This window comes from Grus americana, chromosome 17, assembly GCF_028858705.1.
Source record: "Grus americana isolate bGruAme1 chromosome 17, bGruAme1.mat, whole genome shotgun sequence".
NCBI lineage: Eukaryota > Metazoa > Chordata > Aves > Gruiformes > Gruidae > Grus > Grus americana.
Window position 1 is genome coordinate 17,099,895 of NC_072868.1, and position 12,078 is coordinate 17,111,972.

The 12,078-nt window shown below is 39.7% G+C and overlaps 1 protein-coding gene across 6 annotated transcripts in view; it reads left to right on the forward strand.

Moving 5' to 3' along the window:
- Nucleotides 1–12,078, forward strand: part of RIPOR3 (RIPOR family member 3) — a 53,535-nt gene that overhangs the window by 23,111 nt on the left and 18,346 nt on the right. For 5 of the 6 annotated variants that reach the window (XM_054845160.1, XM_054845157.1, XM_054845158.1 and 2 more), the window contains 8 exons: nucleotides 3,109–3,255; nucleotides 6,541–6,619; nucleotides 7,359–7,382; nucleotides 7,512–7,565; nucleotides 8,243–8,392; nucleotides 8,985–9,048; nucleotides 9,443–9,486; nucleotides 10,164–10,289. In XM_054845160.1, coding sequence (XP_054701135.1) covers nucleotides 3,109–3,255; nucleotides 6,541–6,619; nucleotides 7,359–7,382; nucleotides 7,512–7,565; nucleotides 8,243–8,392; nucleotides 8,985–9,048; nucleotides 9,443–9,486; nucleotides 10,164–10,289 — 688 coding nt within the window. The remainder of the gene's footprint in view (nucleotides 1–3,108; nucleotides 3,256–6,540; nucleotides 6,620–7,358; nucleotides 7,383–7,511; nucleotides 7,566–8,242; nucleotides 8,393–8,984; nucleotides 9,049–9,442; nucleotides 9,487–10,163; nucleotides 10,290–12,078) is intronic. The other variant, XM_054845162.1, reaches the window with a different exon arrangement.

Genomic DNA, 12,078 nt, shown 5'->3' on the forward strand with positions numbered 1-12,078 from the left:
TGGAAGTGTTGTACTCAAAAAAATCCTATTGTATGTCAGTAAAATACCTGACTCATGTCATAAAATATATTTTCAAAGAACCAAATGATTGAATTAACCTTTTAGTTAAACACAGCATGGTAAAGTATGAGTAAGAGTGAAAATCCAGCATGATTGTGATGTAAACAAGAAGTCTTCACATTTGAAAAAATTAATTTGTTGTGGAAGCTGAAAAATAATATTACACCTAGCAAAGATCAGACATCTAAAATCAGACCAATCACTAAGATCTTGAGAAAAACACTGTCAATAAACTATATAAACAGACTTGAGCTCAAGTACATAGTGGGAGTTCTGGCAGGGAAAGGATCTACCAGGAAAAGTGTTGAACAGCTGTTTCTCCAACAAAGGCACAGTCCAGCAGGGCAAGAATGCTTGAAACAGAAGAGTTCATATATCCCTTAAGATTATTCTGTTACTTTTAGCTGCAAAGGTTTTCTAACCAAGTGCCTCTCTATGCATTTTTTGTGATGTTGCTTTTCATTATTTAAGCATTTAGACAGACAGTTTTGTTCAGGAATCACCACAATAAGGAAAATCTGTGTACTAGATACTCAGTCACAGCCCAGCGAACACCCGAGAGCGTTTCCCAGCATAGTGAAGAGATTTTTTAATCACCCTTTCCTAACTTATCTCTCCCTCAGGCACTGTTGCAAAACACAGCAGGAGATTGCAGGGGCCCTATGCAAGGTCTGCCCAAAGGATGACACACAAATCAGGTCCACATGGAGATTCTTACCAGATGCTAAATATACTTTTGCATTTCTTTAGCAACTTCCTTTTGAGGCTCTCAGACAGACACACTATTTCATTTTTCCTCACAATGGCCTCCACAGGAAGTAAATATTATTACTGTTATCTATAAAGTGGGAAATCTGATACTTAAATTATTAAGTTCACAAGGGAAAGCAGCAACAGAGCATCTAGCTTTTAGCTACTGTCCCTAAAGGCTCCTGTCAGCCACTCAACTTTTCTATGAAATGTATAAAAATGGGATTCTTAATGTCACTGCACTGAGTATGTGTGGGCTGCATCAGTGAGTAGGAGACACTGAGGAAAACGGTGAGTTTTAAGTCCTGACCTATCTGTATGCAGTGCATAGATGCTGTACTTTAACTGAAGGGAAATTAGTTCCTGAATTTAGGATTTGCAGTCCAAAACTCTGAAGGTAAATATCAAAGTCCTTTCTTTTCCAAAAATAAACAAAACCCAGAAGTAATTTGGGCTTTTTAATTTAAAAAGATAGAATTATATCTTCCATATGGTGTCTTGCTAATTAGAGTACTCATCTAAAGCATGGAGCTGGATGCTATTTCCTTCTTTGCATGAAAGAATTTTAAGTGATGATCTTTCTAGGAAACTCTTTCAACTGCTGTTATTGGCTAGACTGTCTCTTCCAGTGTTATTCCTGTTGAAACCCTCTCCCATTGCATGGAATACTCAAAGATTCATTATCTTATGAAAGAAAATAATATTAATGTAAGTTTCTAATTTAACAGTTATGTTCCTCATTATAGGTAACCTGAGCTCCAAATGGTTTGGTTAATTAATACTTTACATTAAGCCATCATAAAAAACTTAAGATAATCATTGGGGTAAAGAAATTAAATATCCAATAATGTTTGGCAACACCTAAGTTTATCAGATTTTTTCCAGATTATATGTTAAAAAATAGAGTTAAGTGGAAATTTAGCACCAGGATAATTAGTTACCCGAAGGTTTCTGTAATAGGACTGGGACAGCTCTCAGGTGTGCTGAGCCTAGGATTTAATCACCAAGCTCAATAATCTCCTTAGGCCCTCAGTCACATGCCTAGAACTTAAAACAGCCAGTGGCTAAGTGTTAAGCCTGTTGAAGTTCATCATTTTTCCAGGTGAGCTGAATTTAGCATAGAGATTGTAGAGAAGGTGGAAAGCTTCTCTGAGAGCAACCAGTTGGCTTGGTGGAGTGGGAAACTTCTTTAGATAATGTTATTTTAGAGGTTTCACTTACAGAGAGTATTAACAAAGCTCTATAAAAATAGCTAAGACTTAGAAGGGTGCATAGATAAGAGGTAAGCCAGGCAGGAATCTGACAATATGAAAGAACCGTTTGCAGAGAGCTCATTTTCTGGTTTAAATTTTGTAGATATCTATAACTAACAGCCTGGGATATTCTAACTCTTTAGGTTAGCACAAAAAATCCTGTGTGGGGGACTTCTGTCAGAAACAGTATTTAACTTTGTTTTTGCAGTTGCTTTAAAAAGTGAGGTGTTAAATGCTGAAAAAGCACCTTGATAATTATATTTTGCATGCAATCTGGGCTTGGTGGCTTGCTTTTCTAAAATGTGGGCTCTAAGCCATCATTTAAATGGATGGTGAGCGCAGGAAAAGAAATAGCAATTTCTAAAGGCTTTTTATCAGCTTAGTTTTATCAGCTAGACCTTGAGCAGATAAAATGTTTGTTGCCTTGTTTTCCTGACTTGCAGGTGAGACCCAGAATGGGAATGTCCTTGTTCTGCACTGTGGCTTACTTGACTAGTTCTGTAGTTGACCCAACAACTGGTGTGAACGTGCACACAGAATCAGGGCCTGAGCTAGCTGCCATGCATGTCTGTTAAGACAACTGCTAGCAGTCTGAACATGAACTTGTTAATCTGTTATAAAAATGAGCTTTTCTTTTTCTTGCTCAGGGCCCCCAGCATGTGTGTCGTGTGTGTCCCCGTCCCCCCCCCCAAAGAAATGGGGACCTGCACAATTTTTTTTCCTTAAAAAGGAGAAGAGCGAACCACTAGGCTTCTTAGAGTCTGTGTCAAGGTTGGAGAAGGAGATGTTTCTTATTGACATTTTTATTGTTGAAGTCACAAAAAACTTGCAGGTTTTCCGCACTAGGTATTTAGGGCTGGGCCTTAACTTTCCAATGTTATCTGGGAAAGTATTCTCAGTGTGTCAAAGAGCTTTGTTCTTTTGAGTGAATGTATATGGGATTGGGCATATAATTTATAGCCTGAAAGCTTTGTGGGTTAGGCATCTCTCTTCTCCCTGGTGATGAGTTTTGCATCTCTCCCATGTTTCTTTTCTCTTTCTACAGAAAGTCTCTCAGCAGAAGTTCAGTGAGATCAAGAATGTCACTGAAATCCCCCAAGGCTTATAATTCCCTGCAGAAGGGGGCAGTTATATGGGATCCAAAACCACTGCAGGTGAAGAAAATTTTTGAAGCTTTGAAGAAAGGACTTAAGTAAGGACTCTTTAAATATTGTAATTTGCCTTGCCTAGTCATGCTGCTTAAGTCTGTGTATCACTGTTCTCTGTCTCCGTCCAGCATATCTAAACATTTGCAGTGACTTTCCCAGACACTGGCTCGGGACCTTGTAAAACAAGTTTCATTCACTCTCAGACAGTCTGCTTGTTTTTGTTTGTTCCTAGTTTGTTGCACTTCTCTAAAAGGCAAGTGACAGGTAGAACTCTGTGGGGAGATTCTCCAGCTCTTGGGGAGCAACTACACTCCCTTGCAGAAGTGGGGCTTCCAGAGCATGCAGGGCGGCAGGCCAGAAGTCTGCAGATCAGGGAGAAACTTGGATAGGGATAAGACAGCCAGACCTGGGGGGGTGATCGGCAGAAAGTTTCTGAAGAGGGAGCTGTGTGGAGTTTGCTTTAACTCAGAAAGCTGACTTAAAACCAAGTCTGAAAGCGAGGGTGTGCCCTGCAAGGACACAGTGGGGAGGCTGGTTCATGAACCATTTCTATTCTTTTTATGCTAATTAGAGAACACTTAAAGAGTTAGATATTCTAGTGGGGTTTTTTGGGTGGGTTTTTTTGGTGTGGTTTGGCGTCTTCTTCTTCTTCTAATAGAATTAAACTCTGAAGTTCAAAAGTCCTCTTTCATCTCTGGGTGGCTTGTAAGGGAAAGGTCTAAGCATTTCCACCTGAAAACCTCAGCTGACTTGAGGTCATGAAACAGAGTTGTAGTACAATTCCATCTTCTTAGGGCAATGTAAATAATATTATCTTGCTTTAAACATAGCATTGTTTCAAAGTCTTTGTTACGGTTGACTGCGCAGTCAATGTTGCATCAGTACAGACTAGAGTGAAAAGGCTAAAGACCGATTTTGTCCATTGTCTCCATCTGGTAGATGTGGGGTGTTTGCAGCAGGCACAACAGACATCAAAGGATGGGCTGGCAATCTGAATTTAGTGTATTCTGCCTTTGAGGAAGCTGTCGGTTACCTCACAGAAACAGTGATATTATTCAATGCTGAAATGGCAAATAAAACATGGATGAGCTTGCTCTCTTGGTATTATAGACCAGAAGGGAAGTGGTGGTGAGCGCTGTTTGCCTCCATCAGGGATTGAAACTAGTCAACTGTTAACTGAGTCCTCAAATCTTATTATGTAAAAATACACATCTTAAATTGTTACAGTTGATGTTGATAGGTCTAGTCAAATATCATAGGAACTTCATTTATACCCTGAAGCTACTACTGGAAGATAAAATACCTTTCCGTGGATTTGTGAACCCTGTAGCTCTTTCTGCTGGCACTCTACTAACAGTTCCTTCACATATGTTGCTGTTGTCCTCAGAATTTTGCTACTGTATTAATTCTGATCAGTTTGTTTTCTGAAGCAAAGAACATAAAATGCACTGTAATAATACATTGTAAACTCAGATGTGTCACATTTTTATTCCAATAAAAGCCTATGAAGTCTTAGCTCTAAAAATATCAGTCAATATCTTATTAGTGGATTTAGATTTAAAACAAATAACAAAACCAAATGTTTTTGCAGAGTTGACAATTTATCAGAGCTTAGGGAGGAGAAACCATAAAGTGGATCAGAGTTTGTTCCCAGTTCTGCAGGGAATGCCATATGATCAGACTCCTGCCAAAATGGAGTAGCTAACTAATTGACTAAAGTAACCTACAGAAAACAACTGTATCAAATAGCAATGCAAAGTCCAAATTTTAAGTAGATGCAGACTACGTCCACTTGGTGCTGGAGTGACTTGAATTTTTAGTACAGAACATGTTTTACGTGCCTGTTTCTTTATAGCTATAGCAAATAACTCTTTATTCTGTTAACCATCTGGGTATCATTCCAATAACTTGTTATTCTGTTAACCATTTGGGTACCATTCCAACAAGCTGGCAGTTCTAACATACTTAAATCTAAAAGTGATGAAGCTCTCCTAAGAGGAAGGTGAATGCTCTTCTGCCACCAGCCTTGGCTACTTCTGCACTGAGCTGTTAATAGGCAAGAGTAAAGAGCAGATGGCTGAATGCTGGAGCCATTGGGTGTCTTGGGGGAACTGGTTTTGTAAAAGTAAGAAAATCAAATGCATCAAAGCAAATGTGAAGAAGTGCAGCTGTCTAAAATGAAGTTATTTTGACCGCTCAGAGACTGTGTCTTATAATGTAGTATTTATCAGGTGACTCTTTTTCCCTTTTAAGTCTAAGAGGAAAAAGTTACCTAAGTCTGCTCTGTATGAAAAGCAACGTTGGAAGAAGATGGTCTCAGCAGAAATAGTTTAAGGCCTGTGGGCACTCCTAAGGAACAACCCTTGCATGCAAGCAACTCTGTAGAAGCCAACTGGCACCAAGTGCTTCACACCTTGCAAAATAGTTCCTATTCTGGAAAAAGTAATGGTTACATGAAGAAATTGTCTAGCATACCAAAAGGTGGTATTCAGCTCTGTTTGCAAAAACACTGAATGACATGTGCCCTACCTTGCATGTGGAGTTCTTCTGTGAGCTTGGTTTTGTAGTGCAAGTGTTTCATGTTGCAATTCTTTGACTCTGTAAGATGGAGTTGATAGAATTCTTACTCCACAGTAACTATAAGAAGAGACTTGTTCAACAAATTAACTGATCTATCTTACAGAAAAGGTTCCAGAAGGCCAAACAGGAATAGTCAGAGAAATCTGAAAGGAGATCTGTGAGCTGGGTTATGTGTTAGAACTTGCTGTTCTCTTCCTACATCCCTCCTTTCCTCTTGCCTTTAGTAGTACTTCCAGCTCTACTGTCTCGTTCTGTTTTGCCTCGCGTTCCCAGGATAAAGCCTTTCACTTGAATGATCTATTATAGGTGAAGGGAAACAAGAAATAGTGAGTGTCTGAGTGCAGTACATGCATATGTATGTGTATAGAACTTATGCAGGAGTGGTGGCCTTCTGGAATTGCACTGTAGCATTCCATGTGTTGGGGGAGTAAAAAGGATTCAGGATTCCTAATGAACAGCATCTCTAAACACTGGGTAACAGTAACCAGCATCTTCTGGCACTCATTGTGTACAGATGCTCCTCCAGGAGTGACTTTGCATTTAGGGCAAATATTTATCTATGGAAACCATCCTTTCTCGCATCTGACCCGTGTCCCTCTATATAGCCATTCACATCTCTAGAGAGTAAAAACAAGAGAAGTCTTCTAGAGAAGGAAGTTGCTTTGTAACATTCTGGTGAAAAATTCTTTGGGGAGGTGTTATAATGAATGTGCCAGAAGAAGGTAACACTTCGTTTGCTTCCTCTCCAGTGAGTACTTGGAAGCACATCAGGCTGAATTGGATTATCTCTCTGGTCGACACAAAGATACAAAAAGGAACTCCAGATTGGTAAGATGCTTTTAATGTTAAATACTCTAATGACTTTAAAAATAAAGTCACAAAAGTAGATACTGTCACACCTGAGACTCCCAGGGGTTTTCCAGTTAAAGCACTGAGGTGAAATCCAGCAAGACATCACAATTGGAAGTTCACCAAACAAGTCAGCTCTTGATGTGAGAATTAAATGTGAGATTTCTCATTTTCAATATCCAGCAGTGCTCTTCAGATAGTGTTCCTTTACTGAGATGGTATCTCCTTGTGCCTGTTTAGTGATCAGTGTTCATCACTAACTCTGTACAGACAAAAGTGGTGATAAAGATTAGGCTTTGTTTTCCACAGTTGGTGAATATGTCCTTGTAGCCTAGATTCTGTCGAGTTCACAACTCTCTAGAAGTACCTTCAGCAACAGTGCTAATGAAAAGACAACTCGCAGGTCCAACTTTGCCTTTCATTTGAGAAATAATAGCTAGATTAAAAAAATAAATCGGAAACTCCCATGTACCAAATCTTTGTTATAGTTTGTGGTAAGACTCTTACTGTCTTATTTCAAGCATCTGCAAAAACAAACCATGCACAGAAAATGAAACTACTTCTAAAAATGTTGGACTGTCTCCTTGTAGTAAACAATGCATCTTAATTTAATGTGACTTAAGATATGCACAGCGAGTCTTGCAGTCAATATGAAAGTATCGTTAATATGTACAAATATATATGCCCTCCTATTCAGCCTGTGCTATTTCTCTTTCAGGCTTTCTACTATGACCTGGATAAGGTAAGACTATTGAGGATGAGATGAAGTGTGGCAAATAGAGGAAAAATGGATGATGCGTCCACTGTGTTACTTAAAGGTGTGTTTAGGAAATAATTTCTCAAGTCCTCCTCTCTCTCCCCTCTTCAAAAGCAAATCCGGTCTGTGGAGAGATACATCAGAAAACTGGAGTTTCATATAAGCAAGGTAAGGGGGTTTATATCTTGTACATGTAAGGCTTGCACCACTATATAAGTGAAGTTTCTAAATAGAAAATACTTTGATTGTAATTCAGTTGAAGGGGAATAATGCTGGGTACTTTTTACAGAAGGAGGGGATTTTTATTTATTTATTTTCTTGAATGGTTCTATTCAGGCTGAATGTTGGGCACAACCCAATCTGAGTTTGCCTGTGAAACCAGTTTGCATGCTCTTTCAGTTTATTCAGAAAATGCTGCTGTGGGAAGACTTACACGTTCTCACCACTTCCCACGAGGGGCAGTTCTGTAGAGTGCGTGTCTGCTGCCATCTGCTTCCAAAGGAATCTCATCTTTCCTCTAAAGGTGTAGGTGTTTTAATCTGTATTGAGGGAATCAGGTTCCTGCTCCCCAAGTAATTTTTCCCTGAAGACTGTTGTTCTAGTCTGATAATAGCAGAGTGAATTGTTTCTCAATATCCCTTGCTCATCTGCAGGAATGTCTACAAACTGTTGCACTCTGATCAGTCTGTAAAATGCAGGAGTTGCAACATTCTGCAATACTAGGATTATGGGATTTGATTGGGGGTTTTTGCTAGGAAATACTGCTGATGTTCCTTTCCAAAACTTATTAAAACTATGCTGGTGTAACTCTTGTTCATTCTTCCCTCACTCCCCAAATCTTAAAGGTAGAAGAACTCTATGAAGCTTACTGTATCCAATGCAGACTACGAGATGGGGCCACTAATATGAAACATGCCTTTTCCTTGTCTCCTTCCACCAAAGCCTCCAGAGAGAGCCTAGTGGAGCTTTACAAGAACTTCCAAGAGTGCACAGAGGTAGGAAATACTACACACATGGGATGAAGACCTGACTGTTCCTTAGCAAAAAACGTACTGGGACTTGCTGCTGGCTGCTTTTTAGTGGTGTGGGTTAAAAACTTAACATGTGAATGAAATACAGGTACATGATAGAAACTAAAGCTTGTGAGAGAAATACCTTACTGGCAAAGCTCTTGAATTCTGTGCCCTTATTTTGCCTCTACTCAGCTTGGCTTCATGCATTCATGAATATAAGTGAAAAATCTCTTGAATTTCTGCTTTACTACTGGGGTCCATGATGGCTTCCACTGGAACTAATGGGATGAGAATTGAATAATAAATAAGTTATGCTATTTTTACAAAACAAGCAGTGGAAGGTACCCCAACAGTGAACTGCTCAAGTAGTTCCACTCTTCTGTGGAGTGGCATCACAGTTTTCTATCTTAGAGTCCATTCATACTACTCTTATCAGCCTCTACTGGTGAAAATGTTAGTGTGTGTCCTTAAAAAAAAAAAAAAAAAAAAGTCCTTTAAAGAAAATGCCTTGTGTGGGAGGGTAGCTACTTTCTGTGGCTTTTCAGTCATAGTGACTATTCAGTCTTTCTTCTAGGACATGTGCTTTATAGAAGGGGCATTGGAGGTCCATTTGGGAGAGTTTCACTTGAAGATGAAAGGTATGTTCCTTGTTTCCTTCAAGACTCCTCAGTTGATTGTGGGTTTCCTATGTAGCCATCTGATCCACTGAGAGTCCATTTATTCAATGTTAGTTGCTTCCACTGCCTTTCTGGATGAGACCCTGAACAGAATTTTGGCAAACTACTGTTTGCTTCAGTGTTATAAAATGGATCTGCAGTGGTATTTTATATTTGAATACAAAAGCTGAAATGCTTTATTTCCTCAGCTCAATTAAAGTTTGTCCTTCTAAGAGTTTTAGGCTGGTGGCATAGCTTCTGCACAGTTGAGCACAAGGGGGTGTCAACCAGATAGTCACTTTGTTTATTGCAAGCAGAGGCTTTGGGGAACACTGTAAAACTCTACAAGTATTAAGAGTCTTCCTTCTCTTTTCAGGGTTGGTGGGCTTTGCACGTCTCTGCCCAGGGGACCAGTATGAGGTGCGGTATACAGCAATTCATTCTGTGCTCTATTTTACACTGTGAGTTTGCAGTAGAGGAACAGGAGAGCAAGGGTGCACCATGTAGCAGGGGAGCAGGAAACAGACGGTGATAAAACAGTGTGCTGTTCTGATTCAAACAGTGCTTTGGCACATTCACTAGTTACTCTCTCTTCTGAGACTGAAGAGGGAAAAATGTGATTCAAGTGGTATGGGAGTGTTTAAAAGATGGTAGTGATTGTCTATCAAAACCAACCTGTCAGGTCTTTGTCTTCAAAGTTGCCCTGGAATCAAGTAACAGTTACTGCCTGTTTCTTGGAAGATTGCCCTTGGCATGATTTGAAGGCATCATAGTATCTTACTGGGTTGCTTCCCTAACAGTTCCAAACAAATTCCAGTGTGCCTTGTATTTCAGTATGGCTACACTTGCTATGTGGTGTAGTTTTGCAGTTCTAGAAAGGGTGGGATGTGTCATTTGGCACTGAGTTAAGGTGTTAAAACCTGCAACCTGAATTCCTGCCTCCAATCTTCTAGTTTTATCCAAGTTCCTAAATGTATAGTGATCAAAGGAATGGCTTTGCCTCTGTGGTACTGGAACAGCATGAGGCCTATGGACTGAAGGGAATGTTCTGGGATATGTTGACCCAACATCCTTTTTTTTTCCATTGTGGTTTCTAGGTGTTTGTGCGACTGGGGCGCCAAAAATGGAGGTTGAAAGGCAAGATTGAGACCGATGATAGCCAAACATGGGATGAGGAAGAAAAGATTTTTATACCCAATCTCCATGAGAAGTTTGAAATTAAGGTGTGGTGTATAATGGTTGGATTGGAATCAGTGGGTTAACAGGTCTCATAGAATCATACTACTTACATGTTAGGCTACCAAGTGTTTGTCAAAGTTCTTAAGCAGTTTTCTTTTCCTAGCCATGTACAAAAGGCAGTTAATCAATGTTCTGCCTGTTGAACAGACATCTACTACTGTCTTTCCTTTGCTCCGGGCACTCATAAATGCATTAGTGCATCTGCTTTCCCATGTTCTAAAGTCTGGTATATGTGGTTGGTGGGTGTTTGTTGGGGTTTTTTTGTTTGTTTTGTTTCACGATTTATTTATTTTTTTTTAAGTCCCAGATCAATATCTGGGATTTTCTAGAGTGACGTCTACATGTGGAGACAAACAGATGTGTATGTAGATGTTATTTATATCACCCACATGGAATATTAAGTACCTGGAGTTCTGTTCTCTATGGAAGAAAATGTAGATGGCAAACATATCACTTCATGTGTATGTTTTGAACATACTTCAAATATCCCTCTATCTGGGTGCACTGCAGATGCTGTCATGTTTTACTCCAGAGATGCTCCATATCTGCAAAGAACCAATAGCATTATATGCTGGTACAAACTGTCTGTACTTTATGTCTTTATTTAGAGTTCTGACACTTTTTTTTTTTTTAAGGTGCCTTGGAAGGTCATACCTTTAACAGTAAGGGACCAGTGCTAGTGGCCTGTGGCATGTAGCTGACACATTGTGGGTCCCCCTTGGGGGAAGCTTGTAGTTTTTATACACCTTTGTGCAGCTGCCCCGGCTTTGGTTCTGGCACTTACCTAGCACGTGGAGTTAATCCTTAAACAGCATCTCCACTGTAGTCTGGCATCTTTTGTGGGCTGGACTCTGCAGCATGACTCCTGTCAAGCTAAAAGGAGCTGAGATCGAAGTGCTGGATCCTATTCTACTAGGAAACTGTGCCAGTGCCGGGTTTCAAGTTCTGGCAGCTGTGTTAAAGCAGCTATTGCAATGTTCCCCTCCTATCTGGCAGCAAGAACAGGGTTACATAGGAGAGACTTTTAGGCATCTTGCCAGCACAGCCTTTGGAAATGTGCTTATAATGCATTTTTTTGCTGCCACCACACAATGAAGATCAGGTGAGAGGCCAACTCGGATCCCTGTCTTCCCATAATAGTTGTAAAAACTTGTATTACTTTGTATGACAATAATGGTTTTTACTCTTTTTGTCAGTTTATGAAAGTCTACTGACTAATGTTCTCCACACCCTCCTGCTCTTTCCACTTTGTACTTAATAATCTTCATCCAGTACAAATACATAGCAGGTTAAAAAAAAAAAAAAAATTGAGAAGTGCCAAAGTGTGTTCCAAGAGGAGCCTAGCAACAAAACTTTTGCTAGCTCTTAAAGGAGATGTAGGCATGTAACTCATTCCTGAAGTAGACTTTTGGCGCTTGTGCTAAAATTCTGTGCTGAGTCTGATGCTTTATGTGCTTCTAGAACAACTGGATCTTCAATTGGAAGTATGTTTTTATAGCAAATGTTTGTTTAAATTTTTTTTTAAAGTAGCTGAAGAAGCAAAGTGCCAGGCTGGAAAAAATGCAGGCCTGTAACTGCATTGATAACAAACTTGGAGGAAAGAACTGACACAAGTTCCAACTTTGGTCCACAGCTAAGCTCAGAGCAGTTAGAGAGGTCACAGTGGATGCAGCAGTTTGCTTCCAGATCCTTTAGGCAACTGAGAGCTGACATAGTCTAGTGTAGGTAGGATAATATACTTCTCTGTAATATATACTTTTATGACAGTGGTGT